Source organism: Daktulosphaira vitifoliae, unplaced genomic scaffold, assembly GCF_025091365.1.
Source record: "Daktulosphaira vitifoliae isolate Bord-2020 unplaced genomic scaffold, ASM2509136v1 Scaffold_1, whole genome shotgun sequence".
Taxonomy (NCBI): Eukaryota; Metazoa; Arthropoda; class Insecta; order Hemiptera; family Phylloxeridae; genus Daktulosphaira; species Daktulosphaira vitifoliae.
In genome coordinates this window covers 56,585,643-56,605,719 of record NW_026099572.1, presented here as the reverse complement: position 1 = coordinate 56,605,719, position 20,077 = coordinate 56,585,643, and the positions used below count along the sequence as shown (strand labels likewise).

At 23.9% G+C, this 20,077-nt stretch overlaps 3 protein-coding genes across 3 annotated transcripts in view; 2 read left to right on the top strand and 1 right to left on the bottom strand.

Annotated features, from left to right (window-relative positions):
• Positions 1-20,077, bottom strand: part of LOC126895450 (uncharacterized) — an 82,592-nt gene that overhangs the window by 39,121 nt on the left and 23,394 nt on the right. The gene's annotated exons all lie outside the window — the stretch shown is intronic.
• Positions 5,311-6,366, top strand: LOC126895458 (PI-actitoxin-Axm2a-like). Its single transcript, XM_050667321.1, has 2 exons — positions 5,311-5,493; positions 6,151-6,366. Exons 1-2 carry the CDS (start codon positions 5,415-5,417, stop codon positions 6,312-6,314), a joined length of 243 nt encoding a protein of 80 aa, XP_050523278.1. The 5' UTR covers positions 5,311-5,414; the 3' UTR covers positions 6,315-6,366.
• LOC126895456 (troponin C, isoallergen Bla g 6.0101-like) overlaps positions 11,362-20,077 on the top strand; it is an 11,164-nt gene continuing 2,448 nt past the window's right edge. The window contains exons 1-5 of the mRNA XM_050667319.1: positions 11,362-11,504; positions 11,606-11,678; positions 11,823-11,966; positions 14,508-14,633; positions 14,704-14,835. Coding sequence (XP_050523276.1) covers positions 11,502-11,504; positions 11,606-11,678; positions 11,823-11,966; positions 14,508-14,633; positions 14,704-14,835 — 478 coding nt within the window. The 5' untranslated portion in view covers positions 11,362-11,501. The remainder of the gene's footprint in view (positions 11,505-11,605; positions 11,679-11,822; positions 11,967-14,507; positions 14,634-14,703; positions 14,836-20,077) is intronic.

Sequence of the window (20,077 nt, the reverse complement as noted above, 5' to 3'; positions counted from 1 at the left end):
TTTTTCAATCAATCCGTTATTTTGTTTTTCTTATAGAAACAATAAATTCCTATAGTATAATGATGGTAAAAAAAATTAGATAGTAAAATGTAAAAATATCGAAAAAAAAACAATTTACTACTATAAAATAATAAATTTATACGACCCTTCGTTTCACTTAGTAATCTAAAATCATAAATTATTTACTTTTTCTGTTATCTTGAATAATATTTTTACAGTTACGTAAATAAAGAAGCGCCACTGAAAAATTCCTACTATCAAAAAATTTTCACACTAGTACATCACTACGAGCCTTTACTTTAAACTATAGTTTAAAGTAAAAAAAAATATCTAATATAAATTATTAAGCTATATGATAGTTGTTCACTGTTCCAATTAGTTGATAGTATTTTTTTAATATATGATAATTTAAGCTTCAAAAAATACTATAAGTTACATAAAAAATATTATTTATAATAGTATTCAATAGTTTAAATCATTACTACTAAAAACAATTAATAATAATCAATATGACGATGTCGGTAACGCGGCAGTGTTTGGCGCGCACTGCCTCGGGTTCGAAATTCGGTCACGGGCCGCTTCATTTGTCAAACTAGAGATCAGTTTGGTAATTTAAATCACCACCCCTCTCTCCGGCGACCGACTAACCACCCGTCTCAAAGTATACATAAATGACTAAGAAACCTCCTCCTTCTTCTTTGGAGGAGATCGCTATGGCCCTTAATGGGCTAATAAAGCATATAAAAAAAATAACCAATATATTGTCAATATAAGTTATGTATAAAATTAAAACAATATTAAAAATATTAATTTAAAACTAAAAAAATACTAATAATATTTAACTCAAAAAGCCACTAAAATTACAAAAATATCGCGAATATGTATTTTGGGAATAATATACCATTATTAACAGTAAATATAAAATGACACCTTGACCGAACAAAAAACTGTAATTATATACCCTCAGTGACCTTATCACTAATTAATATTATCACAAAGCGTATTAAGTTTAATAATGCATTATTTAGTGAGCCAAGATCCCCATTAATTAAATTGTTCTTATTTTTAAGTAAGAAAAATAAAACACAAATAAATTTCTATTGCTTCCATTATATTAAGTTCTTTGTAAATGGGATTTTTTGGCTAGAATGTTAGGTATGTGTTTACCGCTGATAATGGTAATATTGTTCCCGAAATAGGTATCTGTGAGATATTAGTAATTTTCAGTGACTTTTTAAGTTAAATATTATTAGTACTTTTTCGTTTTCAACTAATATTTTTAAAATAGTTTTAATTTTAAATAATACTAGACACAAGTGATCAATTTTTATTATATCATTATAAGTTATTGTGGATCATTTTTTTTTTTATATAATTTTCTAATAGAATAGTTAAACGTTATGATGCCATAAAAAAATATAAAACATTTTAAAATAAAACCTTTTTTTTTTTTTTGTATAAAGGACAAATATAAAAATACCAAATAATTGTTAAATTAAAAATTATATAAAAAAAAGAGTATTCTTAAAAATATCATTACATATCTTTTTTTAAAGTTATTGAGTGGTTCATGATAGAAGAACCATCGGTAGAGTAATACATTTTCATAAATTTAATGGTAACTTATCAGTATAATAGGAAAATCTTTTTTAAGTAAGATAAATATTAGGATTTCATAATTACAAATAGGAGTAATAAAAGTATATTAAAATTGTATTGTTATTGCTCTCGTGAGATTTAAACTCTATTACTTCAAAATTATAGCTGACCTAGTCACATCTTGAAAAACTATCAAAACTAAAATGGTAGTTTAAATTGCTCCCCATAGAACAATTTTATCTCATACTTTTTCAAAAAGTCACACATTCTTATTTACACCTATTACTCTATTGTTCTATATACTTTTTAATTTTTCTGCAACATTTCCGAGCATATTTATATTTTGAGTGTGTACTCTTAAAAATGTTGATAAATTAATTATAGAATATTGATATAGTAGAAAATATTATGCATCAACTATTTTTAAAACATAAATTTTCAAAATTTCCCTTTTTAAAGCAAAAAATAATTTTAAATTAGATTGTGCAATGAATAGAAATGGAATTAGTAGATTCAGTAAGAATAAATAAATATATGTTTTTTTTTTCTTAGAAAATTTACGATACATAGATATTTTTCTTTAATAGACTAAAAAAATTCTAAAATAACTTTAAAACCTTTTCGTTACTTAATAACTAATAAAAATTCTAATGATTTTAATCCTTTCTAATTCAAATAAACTTTCTATGAGTGATAATTGTAATCTATTGAGTTGTTGGTGTTGTAATGTGTTAAAATTAATTTACAGCGCCGTTATTTATAAGGATTTAATTATCTACTGTTTCCGCTTGACCCATTTAATTTGAAACATCTTTTTCTTAATTGAATGTGCAATCAACCATGTAAATATAAATTTAACTTTGTAAAATATGATAAAACGGTTTTACATTGCAAAATGTATGCACGAAAATTTGTTGACACTAAGGCCATATTTTAGTAAATAGGGTTAAAATATGTTAAGTTTGTCAAGATTCAGAAAGTGTGATAAAGAAATGGTTTATAATTAATTATTTCTCTCCATATTTAATATATATAAAGTATTCCCATAGAATTACTTTGAAATTAATAATATTAAAAATAAATCAAAGCTGTGTAAAGTTTCTTTACACACACAATCGATATAAATGAAGTGATAGGTCAAATTTATGTGTCCGGTTTTCCGCTTTTTGGTATTACAGTGAGCCATTCTGATTTATCATTTTACATGCATTAACGCTTAACCAAGTGAATCGTTACAAAGTAATGTACTGTAATGTAAGTTTGGTAGATCAGCAGTGTAAATGGGTATAATCTATAACAATTTACAGTATCATCATAAATATAGCAACTGTCCAATTATGATTTATTCTTATAATTCCAGAAAAATATTTTTTCCAATTAGAAATTTTTTATTATTACTGTTTCTATAATTAAATTTCAGACATAATTTCTTTTAGAAAATGTCATATGATCTCTCATACATGATGTAATTTACCATGTTATGAGATTATAAATACAATTATTATATTATTTGTACAAATCCGTACCATCTACAAAATTTACATTTTTAATTATTTAAATGCACGTTGTTAGTGATATGAATAATATAATAATATTAAAAAAATAATATAATGTATATTTTTGAACTGTTTAAGATACAAAATCGCTCAAATATAAAAAGAAAAGTATATACTATATACATCTATTAGACACATATTCATTAGAGTGTTTTTTGGAAGTATTATTTTCATGTTCAGATCTAAATCTGTAATAGTTTCAACTAAACCGAATTCCAACTTCAATAAGTTTTAATTAAATTAACCTGAAAATAAGTACATACAATTTAATTTATATAGGTATTTAAAAAAACAAGAAATTTACGAAAATATAAAGTTAGTAAGGGGTATAAGACTGATAGCTAACACTATACTCATGTATGTTGAGTTGCCGTTTAATCCGTTTTATTTTTACAGAATACACAATTTCAAAAATATAATAAATGTTTTTTTTTAAATTATGTAAAAATAAAAATAAATACATTACGGAATTATATATTATTAAAGTCTATACTTAGTAAGAATTTTTTTTTTCAGAAACAAAAAAATATCACCTTTATAAATAATATATCTGTACATTACACATCATGTATACAAATCTTTTGTATATGTATATATATATTATTATCTAAAATCAAAAGTTTTTTTGAAGGGTAACCTGAAAATTTTGAGTTTAAAATCTTTGTTTCATTCACCAAGTACGACTATTCACTAGTATTTGACATTGCATGATAGTAATTTGATTAATCAAATAATACATTATAATACATTATATACCAATATTTTATATTGGTATTCAAGAACTGAACTCATACGTTCTCTGATCAGTATTGTTACGTTAGACAAAAATAATAACAAATAATTTTAAATATCTTAATGAAAAATGGAAAACACTAAAAAAAGTTTTCAAAATGATTGCCACTATGAGTTTTGCGTTCTATGCATGTCAAAAGTTGAACTATCATATTTTTTTTTTTGTACTATTTTTTTGATGTCGATACAGTAAATATAAGTAATATTTTTAGTTGACAACTTTCAAATTTATAGAAATATAAATTTAACACCTGTAATTGGTAATTTTATACTGGCTAGTATTATTTATTTAAATGAATAATGATTAATTTTTAAGAAAACTATATTTAAAAAATCATAGCGTCATATATTATTTTTGATACTATTTATTAAATTTATTCTGATTTAGCTTTTCCTTGTAAATGACCATTTTCTTAAAATTAACGTTGATTAATCAATTATTTATAACATTTTGTTATTGTAAAATTTGAAGGATATCAAATGCTTTGTAAAATATTTATTTATAAGTAAAATAGTTTATTAGTAAATGATGTCTTTACCTATCATTAGATATATATTTTTTGTAAATATGACCCTTTATCAGCCCACAGGGGGGGATTTAGAATGACAACTTTTTCACAAAAAATTAACTTTTTCAACTTAACTTTTGAAAATGTTCCGGAAGGTCTGACACTTTTATATATATCTNAATTAACTTTTTCAACTTAACTTTTGAAAATGTTCCGGAAGGTCTGATACTTGATCCAACTATGCCACGTCACCACTGTGCCGTGACCCACCTGTACTAGGTATTTTATAGTTTTAGAACACAAAATGATAGTTCCAAAATAATTAAAAATTTGATATTATTTAAAATTTGTTAACATTAGTAATGCTTATTTATCAAATTAAATTGAGAATATTTTTATTATTAAATAATACATTTTAATAGTATATTTTATAGCGTCGCGCGTTGTTGTGAACTCGAAAAAAAGGACATTCAATAAAATAGAAAAATTCAATATACATTTGTCTTATTTTTAAACTACATAATTTTTATCGTGATAACATTTCAAAGTGCCGTTTTATTTATACTTTACTCGGGTGCACTATTCACAATATCACATATCGTAGGCAGATGTACTATGCCAAAAACCTTTGCGTAATTGTACTCAACAACTTCCAAAGTTAAAACAAATAAACGGACATGCATTCACTTTATACATTAAATTTAACTATTGTTTATTAAATAGATAAAAAATAAAGCCATGTAATACCATATTAATTAATTAATTATATCAATAAACAAGATATAAAAATTATTAGTTTTATAATAACAACCTTTGATTGGAATTATTTGAAATATAATCGAGTAAGTTAATCGTATGTGTTCATTAATGCACAGACGTGAAAGAGTGATTTTAATAAATACTTATTTTCATTAGGCGTAAGATATTTATTTAATAACCAAATAATATTCAACTCGAGATGTTTCCAAAATTAAAATTTGTTTTATTTTTTGTTGTTTTGATTATTTTTATATCTTCAACGTACGCATTTTCTAAAGGTAATACAAATGATTTTTCAAAAAGTAATAATAATAATTATATATATATATATATGTAGTTTCTATTTTTTCAGAATCCTTTTTTTAGTAGAGAGTTACAAAAATTAATAAAAATATTATATATAACGTACATAATGTATATATTATACAATACATTATGTACAAAATTGTTTTATGAAGTAGTAAGCAGTATACCTAAATTTTATTTATAATTTTAACGTTTGAAGTTTATTATTATTTGTTTTTTAGAACTAAAAAATAGACTTTATAAGAATGTCAATAAGAATATATATTGTATATATTCCGTTTTTTTTTTCAAATAAATACACCTACAATTAACACTAAGTACGTTATTTAAGCCCGCAAATTATTTCATTATGCTATTATTTTGAGTTGAATTATTTATGTTTATCTGACACTCTTTGAAACTACATTACTAAAAATACACTACTATGTTCATAAATTTTCTATTTCAAGTATCATTTGCTAAATTATGTTTTTTATAGTATTCATGACTATTATATATCAACATAATAAAGTCATTATGTTGATACTTTAAAACAGATGAAAAACATTCTGGATCAATTACTCGTATATGTTTTTATCAATGAAATGTTATAAAATACATATTTTAATTTAAGTTATACCATTTTTCAGGTGATTGTGAGTTGCCTCGTGATGTAGGACCATGTTATGCTTACATGCTAAAATATTATTTTGATGCTGAAACCAAAACTTGTAAATCATTTACTTATGGAGGTTGTCATGGAAATAACAATCGCTTTGATTTAAAAAGTGAATGTTTAGCTGCTTGTAGTTAAATTGATCTTTTAAAATTGTTTATTTATATAATTAACATAAATAAATTATGAAAAANAACGTACATAATGTATATATTATACAATACATTATGTACAAAATTGTTTTATGAAGTAGTAAGCAGTATACCTAAATTTTATTTATAATTTTAACGTTTGAAGTTTATTATTATTTGTTTTTTAGAACTAAAAAATAGACTTTATAAGAATGTCAATAAGAATATATATTGTATATATTCCGTTTTTTTTTTCAAATAAATATACCTACAAATAACACTAAGTACGTTATTTAAGCCCGCAAATTATTTCATTATGCTATTATTTTGAGTTGAATTATTTATGTTTATCTGACACTCTTTGAAACTACTATGTTCATAAATTTTCTATTTCAAGTATCATTTGCTAAATTATGTTTTTTATAGTATTCATGACTATTACATATCAACATAATAAAGTCATTATGTTGATACTTTAAAATACATAAAAAACAAACTGGATCAATTACTCGTATATATTTTTATGAATAAAATGTTATAAAATGCATATTTTAATTTAAGTTATACCATTTTTCAGCTGATTGTGAGTTGCCTCGTGATGCAGGAATTTGTCATGCTTACATGCCAAAATATTATTTTGATGCTGCAACTAAAACTTGTAAATCATTTGTTTATGGAGGTTGTGAAGGAAATAACAATCGCTTCGATTTAAGAAGTGAATGTTTAGCTGCTTGTAGTTAAATTGATCTTTTAAAATTGTTTATTTATATAATTAACATAAATAAATTATGAAAAAAAGTTGAAATATTTTTTATTTATTGATATTTATCACTTTAATATAACTATGGCAAGCTATTATACTATCCTCTCTTAAAAATATTTTTTATTATAAATATTTACAAAAATCAACTTTAAACGATTAACAAAATAGGTAAAATATGTCATTTTCCTTATTTTTAACATAATTATTAATAATCAAAATCAGTATTAGTTTAAAAAAAATTTTTTTTTCTTTTAATAATTTTTTTATATGTGATTAGTAATAATATAAAAAATTAGAAGTAATAGAAAAAGTCCAACAGCATATTTGAAAACAACGCGAAAAGTTGATTTAGAAAAGTATATTTTTGCTTCTGATGAAAGTTCCTTGTAGTCCAGTGCATTTATTTATAGTAACAAACAGTTTTTATTGAAAAATATTGTATCCAGCCTTTTAAATTTTTATACACGTAAAATTAAAGCAAAATATAACTTCTTTATTATTTTTATAATTTCTCCGTATAAATTACAATATTAAATTATTGAATATCAATTTCATACTAAATTTAATAATTATAATTAGTATTTGTTCATATAATATATTTTAAAATCAAAGAACTACTAATCAGGATATAATCAAAAATATAAGAGTTGATGTTGCTTTTGGAATAATCCACCAATTTCTCTAAATGAAACACTATCTACAGATTTGCATCGAAGAGTTTCTTATGATAGTGATTTTACTCACTGTCAGATATCATCTATACTTGTCCCGTCTATGCCTCGTCTACACTGTGCCTCGACTCCACTGTGCTACCGTTTCATATAATTAATGTTGATTAATCAATTATTTATAACATTTTGTTATTGTGAAATTTGAAGGATATCAAATGCTTTGTAAAATATTTATTTATAAGTAAAATAGTACACTTTAATGTATCTATGGCGAGCTATTATATTATCCTCTCCCAAAAATATTGCAATTGTATATATCAACTCGTACCTATGAATAATTCATTTTCTTAAAAATAATAAAATGTTGTATATAATTGTTTTTTATTAAATATTTATAAATGGAATCTCTAAATACTAAAAACCAAAATATTAACAAAGTAGTTAACACTTTAAAATTAAAAAAAAAAATTTCGAGATATTCCTGACTTAAAAATAAAAAAAACCCAGCACAGTGAGGTCGAATTATAGAAGAGACGTGTCAATGTTGGGACATAGAAGTATAAATGATATCTGTCAGTGATTAATATCATTGTCATAAAAAACGCTTCTATTGAAATATGTTAAATTTCATAATTTGTATAATTTTAATTTTACAATTTCACTCGAATATTAAATGCTAGTTAAATTAATTGCTTAATTGAAAATAACGTTTTTCTTTTTTTTTTGCTTTGACATACTTTGATTTCACTTTGTAGATATAATTGAGTTTTTTGTAAACCACATACCAAAAGAAAGCTTATTATCTTTAGAATACTCTATTGAAATTTCATTTAGATTAGTATTTAAAAGTAAAAGTTACATTAATTTTAAAATGCAGATTAAAATTGTTGAAAATTTAATTTTTTAAATAACGTGATTTTGAGATATTTTTTTTATTTCTAAAAATGAAGGGATTTTTCATATTTTTGGAACTAATAAATTCAACAATATTGAAATTGAGTTCTTTTGAAATATTGATCAATAAAATCGGCCCAGTAAATGTGAGAATTTTCTTAGACAAACATAACAAAAAATACACACTATAATAAAACAAATACCTTCTCAGCTTCGCATCGAAGCTAAAAATTTATGTTCTTAAAAAAACGATATCGATTTCGCCAAAACTCAATAAAGTCTGACGTGTAAAACTACACCATTGTCTATCACTAATGATTACTCAATAGAACATTTATTAATTAAAAGTAGTATTTAAAATACTTAAGGTTATTAAATACAATAAGTAATATGTGTTGATAACATATTATCAATAATATTATTAATTGAACTGCATCATTTTTAAATGTTTAATTAAGAGATTAAAAAAAATTATTCATTAATTTAAAAAAAAATAGAGTTTTTCTAATTAACAAAACATTTTTATATTTCTTCGGGAAAATAGTAAAATAAAAAAATTAAGTTCCAAATGGTATTTAACTAATTATTTGCTTTCTGATGAAATGATACAGTTTTAAGTTTAATTCTTCTTTAAAACTTAAGTTACTTTTAAAAGTTATACTTGTTAATTTCTTTAAATAGGTATTTATATTTATTAGTATATATACTCATCCGTAATCATTCAATTAGAGTTTTCCTAGATCTCCATTAAAAGTTTTTCTGTAGAATTAGTTAAAATATAAGTGCTCATTGAATAATGTTGGTTAAAACAAAGTTCTGAGAACCTACAGAGATAAGAAGTATTTATCGGATTACTATCTTGCGTCAAATACATACTTAAGCGGATATTACAAATTTAGAGAAGTTGCGGAAAACTTAAAATCTACCAACCGAGGCGCATTTATATTTTAAGTGTCAAAAACCACTTTGAGAGGACTGCTTTTAAACGTTTTAACAATAATAAACTCAAAATTACAGTAAGTAGAGTAGTCACTTACTTATTTTATAAGAAGTAAGTGTTATATTTCTTAGAATTCCAACAGAAATATTTATAAATATTTTATTCAACGATCGTGGCATTTTATTTTGTAAATCTTGATATATAGAAAATACCTTAACGGTCTTAAATAAAGGTATGTGAAGGATGAGTGATTTATTAGTTTCTGATGTTGAAGGAATCGAATATTGTAGTGACGTAGCATTGTGATTATCTAGAGGGTAGATAATAGTAATAATTAAATATCTGTTTGAAACTTCTACTGGGCCTTAACGTTGAAACTGAATTAGCAATCTAAAGCTTGAGACTGGATTTTATGCTGCAGTAATTTACGATGCTATAACCTCAGAGTTTATTCTCATCGCGTTTTTTATTTTGTCACGGTACCTTTATTCTTATAATCCAATCAGGATAAAATTATTTAGCATGCACATTGGAAAAGCATTTTTTTTTATCTAATGTTCACTGGTGCTCTTATACACCTTTGTAATCTCAGTAACAGATAAGCAAGACAAAAAAAAAAATAGAAAAAATAAAGAAAAATACATGAAATGAATTTCACACTAACTGACTATTGGTTACTTACTGGGTTTAATTCCAGTTTTAATTGTGTATAGGTTGAGTGGATGAAAAAAAAAGTAATAATAATATCTCTATCTCGTTTGGGCTCCATCGTGTATTTCCAATATAGTAATCATGGGTTCTTTTTGTTCCTTCTATTAACTGTTTCGCTTTTTTCAAACGTTTACTTTATACTTATCATCTATCTTGAGTAATATATTTTGTTCCTGTTTATAATTTATATGCAAATGGTAACATCTTCTTAATGGATAAACAAGGAGAAAATTTCTCTAAAAATTCATGCCGCACGTTGAAATAAAATTCGTATTATACAAAACTAAAATGTTTACTAACGTAATGAAACTTTGCAAATATACATTAAAAAAAAAAAATTATGACTTGTACAAATTTGCTACAGACTATTTATGTTTGTGGTGATACAAGTGTGCACTATCGATCGAGCAGTTATTTTCTTTACGACCTAACTGTTAAAACATATCACGTCCCAAAAAATATTATAATTCTGTTGTAATATGTTCTTCTGTGGCACCTGACCGTCAAAATAAGATTTATTATTAGAGAAAAATGAATGTTTTTTCTCTTAGCGCTTTTGACAACTGCAAACGAAATCATGACATTATATAGACATTTTATTTTCAGAATTTATTATAAGCATTACATCTAAACTAACATGTGATGCTAATTATTGAGGTATGACATTATTGCACTACTTATTGCAAATAATAATAAATATTATTATTATTATCAATAATTTTAATTTAAGTTATTCGTATCAAATAAAAAGTATATTTAGGTATCCAGAACGTATAAATACATAATGGTTCAAATAAAACATTGAAGTTTACACAGGAAATTTTCGGGCGTATGTCTTACATTTTACGATGTATATTTTTATATGTGAAAATCGATAGTCCACTCAATCAATAAACTTTGATGTTTGTGTGCATAAGAAAATAAAAAAGCTTGGCCTAGTAACGAATATATCAAATTTAAAAATAAGATTGAGTCCCCACCAATATAATCACATCTAAAATTGTTCTATTAAAATCCCATTAGATCAAATGAGTTATTTAATTGGCCCCGTATCATTTGCAATTGTCTATAAGCTCTATAAATATATCACATTTAATTAATACCTCACCGCACGTTGGATGCATCTTTGTCACCCGCTGCAGACGGTTTTAGAACCCAACACCAATACACATAATTTTACCTTTGGATTATTGTTACATATTAAAATCTTTAATCATGGTAAGTATACATTTTACCAAATGTCTTATTTTTTCAAATGAAGTAATATAATATAAAAATAAATGAAATAATTATGCTAATAGTAATATACTTATTCGCAGTCGTGGATGGATCCACCTCCCCAAGCATTCGAAATGCAAGAAGGAATTACTTTAAGTAAAGATCAACTTAAAGGTATATTACATACATAGTTTTGGAACACTTTATTTGACTATTTTAATATTTTCAATTATTATTTAGATAAATTATAAGATCTAATTCTGTTGTTTAGCAACACAGTTTTTAAAATCTTTTTTTCAAATAGAATTATATTTTCAGTTTTAAGAAAAGCATTTGACACATTTGACACCGAGAAAAAAGGACGAATTACATGTGACAATATCAATACTATATTGGACATGTTGGGTCATGCCACTGACGCCGGAACTATCAGAAATATCGTCGCAGAAATCGATCACCAAGGTACTATTATTTTTAATGTTTGATATCTATTTTGAGCATAAAACATCTTTTATATACTAATTGTAATTCGGTTATTGTTAAAGAGGAGTTTTGAGGTTATTGGTTTTGTATGGAATTTATCTTATTGGATTCTTCCAGTTATACAACTATTGGCAATTTACAAATTATTGTAGCAAAGGCTTTCTAGGCGCCTTACAATAAATTCGCCCGCATTCTTTCCTCGAAAATGTTATCTAATGTGATGTAAAAAAAAATATTGCTTAAATAAATAAATTTACAATATGTTTGATTAAAACACTTGTTAAATAGCGATATTTTTTTATCAAATCGATCAAAAATTATAATTTTTATTTATATATCTAATTAACAACTTAATTGGAAAATTAACTTAATGTTTGAACACTAAATATTAAAGGTACCAAAAATTATTTGTAATATTCACAGTAAACTGATAATAATCAGTTTACTTTGAAAAAAAAATTATTTATTAATTACTTTGTATTTTATAAATAGAGTCACTACTTCAGTTACTGAACACCTTCCAATAAGTAAACACCATCGGAATTATTTGAAATTTTAGCTCTCTAATATCCAAATAAAGTAATTTTGTTAATTTGTAATCTATTTTAAAATTTAAAAGTCTGATGTTGACATGTAAACATGCTATGAGAGATTAATATTTTTTTCAATCACAGCTTCTCAGTTTCAGTTTCTGAACTTAAGTTTAATTTACTAAGCTTGTTTTTCTTATATCATTAAAAGTATTAAAATTTAAATGAAGATGAAATTATTAGTTTTACATTCAGATACAAGAACATAATTCATAATAATAAATCTAATCAATACATAAAAGTTCAATAAATCCTTACTTGTTTGATAATTAGACGTTTTGTATTATTTGTGTAATTGTTTCATTTATTTTTGGATGCTTTAGTCTTATTTTGGATAAAAAATTTAGGTACAATTAATTTTCTTACAAAAAAAAAAAAAAAATTATTTAAAAGTCTCATATATAAAATTTAATTTACTAAATTAAGAAAGGGAGAAGATAAAAATTTTATCTTATCCTTTTTTTTTTAATTGATAAATAAATCAATGTAACAAATTTAGGAAAAATGGTAATCTTTATACATCATTTATTAAACGACCATTGATTCTATGCTAATAGTATCTTAAAATCACAATAGTACTTTTAATTTACTTATAATAAACACCGAATAAAGTTTATAAATTAAATGTTTGATCGATCATATCTCATAAAATGTATTTTTAATCAACACTACGATGATGGTTATTGTTTAACTGACAGCTCTTTTTCGATATTTTGGTTTTGTTAGAATTTAAAAATTAATCGGTGCACAACACATAACATTTTCAAAATAAAATGTTTAAATGAATCAAATTATGAATTTTTGATGTATTATATACAAGTAATAATTTTATAGTGTTTTGAGGTTTGTTGAACAAGCAAAAACCTAATGTACAATAACATAAAATGAAAATTAGTGATTATTTACAAAAGTACTATAAGCAAGCTTGATTAGAAAATAAACGATACTCTATAAGAGTCCACAGCAAAATGTATTACAATCTAAACAATTATTTGAAAGTTGTAATATTTATCAAGTTATGTTAAACGACCCTAAAGTAATAATGAGTAAGGGACAAAACAAATATTTTGTACTTCAACAAAATGTAAATGAGAATTAAAGTTTATAGTTCATCTTCATAAAAATCAAAAACCAATTTAACTTATTACTATCAATTTTAATGCATTCTACTTGGCTATTATGATGAAGTTGAAATTTTAAGTACTGTTGCTAAAATTATAATAATTACTGTAGCAAATTTTTATTCTGAAATTGTCTATACAACGTTTTTTTTAATTTTATATTTTTATTTATTTTAAATAATTTACTAACTATATATATGTAAAATAAGCTAAAAAGCTAGTGTCGCTCATCACGGTATAAATTTGTATAAATATACAGTACTATCATATTTTTATTTCAATTTTTTTAATTCAGCGAATAAAACTCCAAAGTGTTATTTAAGTACCATATTTATTATTTAAGTGTCCGGCGGAGATGAATGCTCTAAAAAAAAAATGTGCATCATCAAACCTTTAATACATTTTTAATGATTAAAAAAATGAAAAAACAAGATTAAATCAGTCAAACTCGAATTCTTGGAAGTATATGAATTTATTTTTAATTTAGTTTACTAAATTTAGAGCTTTCCAGTTTTATCTTTATAAATTATTCAACTAAAAATACACAAATGTATTTATCATACTTTGAAATGTTGTTTCAATATTACTTTATATACTTAAAGATTAAAATTTGTATTAGTGAAATCATTATTTTTAATTTTTAATAACGAAAAATTTAATAAATATAATCAATAACAAACTATTATAATAAAACTACTGCTCTTAATTAAGTGAAAAAGCTTTAAATAGATAGGTTGAAATTAAATACTGAACATGTTCGCCTAAAAAATATTACAACAAAAAAATGTAAATATTATTCTGAATGACAGGAACCGGTACTTTATCATTTGACGATTTCTGCACGTTAGCTTCTAAGTTTATGACAGAAGAAGAAGAAGATAGTGAAGCGATCAAAACTGAGCTACGAGAAGCATTCAGACTTTATGACAAAGAAGGTAAAATGTGAAAATATTTAAAGTATAAGATTTAGTAAAACTAAACCATCACTTTTATTCGGTATTACAGGGAACGGATATATTACTACAGAAGTTTTAAGAGAAATACTTTCGGAACTTGACAATAATATGTCCGACGAAGAACTCGATCAGATGATTGATGAAATTGACGCAGATGGATCTGGTACAGTTGATTTTGATGGTAAGTTGCGGGTGTTATATAAACATATGTCTATGATTAATTTAAAAAACTGAAATTAAACAATAAAGAAGAGAAAATTGCCTTTAAAAAATTAATTATAAAAAACGTTCAATTGTAATAGTTTGGCCAAGTAAATACTAATTCTAAAACATATAGTACCCGGGTGATATTTTAAATGTGTCATCGGTAAAACTTTAGTATATAAAGAGCTACTTTATTTTCATACTCCTGCAATATAAAAAATGAATAAAATTCGTGTCTTGTTTGATCATTTGCGGATCACGATTGTATAAATTCCATCTAGCATATAACTTGAACACAGAATGACTGTTAGTTTCTAAATTTGTCTGATAAAATCAATTTCTTCAATTCAACAATAAATAAGATTTTAGAAATGAGACGAAACACAAAAATGTGTTGTCTGAAAACACGAATTGTGTCTCAATAAGTATTTTTAAAACATAACTAGGACATCGATATAAGGGTGAAAATGTAATTATAAAATATACATTAAGATTGCGTATGAATTCGTGTGTTATTTACTTATCAAATAATCGAAAATATTAGTTACATCATTTAACAATAAAAATAAAACTCAATTATAATCCAGCTGAAAAAATAGAGGTATTCATATATTTTAAATAAAATGATTGTGCATGGACAAAAAGTTCAAAAATCGTATTATTATGTTTTATACTTAATAAAACATTTTTATATAACCTCAAATGTAATTTAATTTTCAGTTTTAATTTCGGTAAAATCTAAGAAAGTTTTATTTTTAAAATTACATTGTAGAATTTTTACTTTCTTCGGCGTACGCAATCTTATTCGCTGTTTTCCTAACCATCACGGCTTTGGCGTGAAATAAAAATTAAATACCCGCCGGCATGAATGAAATCTTGGTGTAATAATACATGTAATATAAGATAGAACCTACACAATATATCCTATATTTATTAGTGGGAATTGTTTTGTTTTTTTTTAATTTTTACTTCCTATAACTTTCAAAAATCCTCACGTGTAGTACTATAAAGAGCAACGTACGTAAACTAGTGCACTGAGCAATTAATCAAAACTCTAGCGAATATTTCAATCACGTGAGCCATAAACTGAAAAGTGAGCAATTGCAAAACAACCTCATACTGTAACATGTATTTAACACAACATGTATGTGTCTCATAAATATAATGTTAAAGTTTATTATATTAATTAATGGTATGCTAGTGTGCACTGTGCATGTCAGCTGTGGTATAAAATATTATTTTTTATATGTCTCGAACAGTTGATTAATAATAATCAAACGAAATAAAAATATTTGATGGTAACGGTTTCGCAGGATCTAAATGAAAGTACCTTCATTTAGATGAAATCTAAATGAAAAGTACCTTCATTTAGTTCCAACAGTTCAATTAATATTAATTATGTATTAGCATTAAACATATCCATATATAAACATCATATTAAACATAAAACATTTAATGCATTTGTTAAATAATATTATCATTGACAATCAAATTAGTAGTTTCAATATTTCATAGAATATATTAAACACGTAATGGTGAGAATGGTGCTAAACTTTAATCTGAATTGTAAGCAAAAGTTTTTGAGTTTGAATACTATTTCAATTTTATTTATTTCTATACGCATTGAAAATAATAGGGGAAAAAATCAAAGTTTAAATACTATATTGGTAATTCAAACATTTTATTGTTAAAACAAATCAAATTTGTGAATTTACTTTGACACTGGGTAGTTGGTTTTTGTAAAGGGTAAGATAAATATATTTTAATTAAATACAGTAAAACTTAATAAATTTCATGCATTTTTATTGAAAAATTAATAAAAGTGAAGTAAAAATGCATAAAATAATGATTATTACTTCATATAAAAAGTTTACAAAACACAGGAACAATTTATTTAAATTGTAATAAATTTAAATAATATATGTTTATATATTTTTTCTTAAAAAATATTTTTAATTGACCATAAATGATAAATGACGTGTAAATTTAAGTATAACATACCAACTTACTCAGAGATAAACTATTTCCAACTTTCAAGTCACCCTCCCATAATAATTTTTATGGAAAAAAAATATAAATATTTATTATTTAATTACACATTTTTAAAAGTAAATAGGTTTCCAAGACTATGTTTTCAAAGTAATTGAGCAACGATAATATGTTAGGAATTAGCGCAATATATTAAAATGTTTAATAAAAATAACAAATATTAGTAAGATGATTTATTATCAAAATAACAGTATCCGTAATACCATAGAAATAGTTTTTTATTAACCCGATTTTTATATTTTGCATCAATAAATTATTTAAGGTATGTTAACTTTTCCGGATTTTCCCTACTAATGAAAAAAAATAATAATATAGGGGAGATACATGTAAGCCACCCATTGGTTAATATCGCTCACCTGGTATCTTGATATATATTACAATTATTTTAGTAGATATTGTTTAAATTCAATTCATAATTCATTTACAGTTAGTCTATGTAAAAGCTTAATTTATTTCAGTTTTTATCTTGCATTTATGATAAATTTTTTATTTAGCGGTTCTTCACCTAAAAATTCATTGACAGTATTTAAATTTTAATCAATCAACAATGATTTTATTTCAATAATCAAAGTATTACATAACAGATCGCAATACTGTTTTTAAGAATAAATCATTATTTAACATCTATTAATATTAATTTGCGAGTAATTAAAAATTTTATAAAGATTGCAATATCAGGTAATGAAGCTCACGATAATATCTTATTAAGTCAGCCTTTAATTTGATAACAAAGAAGATAATGAATAGATCAATGCATCAGGAAAAAAAATTTAAACAAAATATAATTAATAATAACAAGTAATTAAAAAAAAAAGTAATTATCATCATTTTCATGCAGAAGTTTTATTCGCGATTAAAAATTAAAAGTAGGCAAGTTAGTTTTAATAGATAATTTATCTGATTTGAGTGGTATTACCCATATCTCCTCTGCTATAATAGATTAAATTTGTAAAAAACATTTGAATTAAAAATCAGATAATATTGAAATAATATAAACCATAAAATTCATTAACTTGACACTTTTTGTTTTAAGAATGAATCATTAAAAAGAACATTAGCTCCTGAAATTTCATTGAAATTATAAAGATACTTAAATTTTAGTTTCATAGAAAACTTTTAAGTCAAAATTTCAAAATATCATTTTGTTATTTGTTGTATCCAACAAGAAAATATCCAGCAATATAGAATATCATTTATATTTATGAGACGATTAATTTATTGAAATGTAAACACAAAAAACGGGTGCACTTACTTTTGTAATTTACTTTTCATTTTTTTAATAAGTGTTCATTTGGTGATGTAATATTTCCAGTTCAAGATTTAAGAAAAAAATATTAAATTTATAGGTGTGATTCTGAAAATCCATTTACATACAAAGAAATAAAAAAACCGTACATTTTTACATAAATCTAATTTTTTGTTTGTGAAAAATAAAAAGGTTATTTTTAATTTAACACAATTGATTAATTTCTTTTCTCAAACTTTAAATATAAATTTATTCTGTTATTATTGATGTTTCCAAAAAAATATTTGCCAATTATGAAATATTCAATGTATTGGTTTAATTTAAGTTAACGAAGTTTTTTTACTAGTTAAAAATTTGTTTAACTTTTAGCAACTACAAAGCAGAAATTAAAAAACCCAGCACAGGGGGGTCGCGGCACAGTGGTGACGTGGCATAGTTGGATCAGGTATAATGATATCTGACAGTGATGAAAATCACTATCAAAAAAAAACGCTTCGATGCAAATCTTTAGATAGTGTTTAATTTTAAAAAATTGGTGGATTATTCCAAAAGCTTCATAAACTGCTAGTTCCTTATTAATATCCTGATTAAGAGAAAGTATGTCGAATAAAAAAGAGATTATTAGAAAATAGTATTTCCCATAAAAAAATTATATTGATCAATACACTTTTCAATAAGTTATAGCATTATAATGTTAAAAATGTAAAAAATAAAATTGAGAATTTTCACACAATAATAGCATTTGGTAGCCATTTTCACCTTGAAGATAAAATAAAGTCCGAAATTTTTTTTTTCCATGATAAAGTATATTACATTAGCTTTAATTTAAGATATATATAAAAGTGTCAGACTTTCCGGAACACTTTCAAAATTTAAGTTGAAAAAGTCAATTTTTTGTGAAAAAGTTGTCATTTTGAATCCCCCCCTGTAGGCAGGTAAAAAGTCAGATTTATAAAAAAAATATACCAAATGATAGGTAAAGACATCATGCATCTACAAAAAAAAGAATTATATTGATCCATACATCTTTCGAGAAGTTATAGCATTATAAAGTTAAAAATATAAAAAAGAATTTTTTTACAAAAATCGTATTTTTTTTATTAAGTTTAATGTCTGTTTTCACCATGAAGATAAAATAAAGTCCGAAATTTTTTTTTACCATTATAAAGTATATTACATTAGCTTTAATTTAAGATATATATAAAAGTGTCAGACCTTCCGGAACACTTTCAAAAGTTACGTTGAAAAAGTTCTACTTTCTATATGCATTTTTATGTTTTGAATCCCCCCTGTATTTAGGGAAATGGTCCGATTTAAAAAAACAGTATGTCGAATGAAAGATCTATATAAATACTACTTCTCATAAAAAAATTGTAATGATTCATACATTTTTCAAAAAGTTATAGCATAATAAAGTTAAAAATGGAAAATACAAAATCGAAAATTTTCACACAAAAATAGCATTCGGTAGCCATTTTCACCATGAAGATAAGATAAAGTCCGAAATTTTTTTTTTTCATGATAAAGCATATTACATTAGCTTTAATTTAAGATATATATAAAAGTGTCAGACCTTCCGGAACATTTTCAAAATTTAAGTTAAAAAAATTAATTTTTTGTGAAAAAGTTGTCATTTTAAATCCCCCCTTATGGGCAGGTTAAGGGTTAAATTTATGAAAAAAATATACCAAATGATAGATAAAAACATTAAGCATCTATAAAAAAAAATAATATTGATATGTTTATTTTTGAAAAAGTTATGGCACTTTTAAGTAAAAAAATTGAAAAAATTTCGAAAATTAGCGATTTTTAAATTTGTAATTTTTTTGGAGGTTTCCCCCTTTTACGGGGAACGAGGGAATTTTTTTCAATTTTTAAGGGTAATGTCTTCGACTAGATACGATTTGTGATCTTTTGACGTATC

Coding starts and splice junctions, on each gene's coding strand:
- LOC126895458 (XM_050667321.1), top strand. CDS start 5,415: ATGTTTCCAAAATTAAAATTTGTTTTATTTTTTGTTGTTTTGATTATT. Junction 5,494..6,150: donor AACGTACGCATTTTCTAAAG/GTAATACAAATG, acceptor ACCATTTTTCAG/GTGATTGTGAGTTGCCTCGT.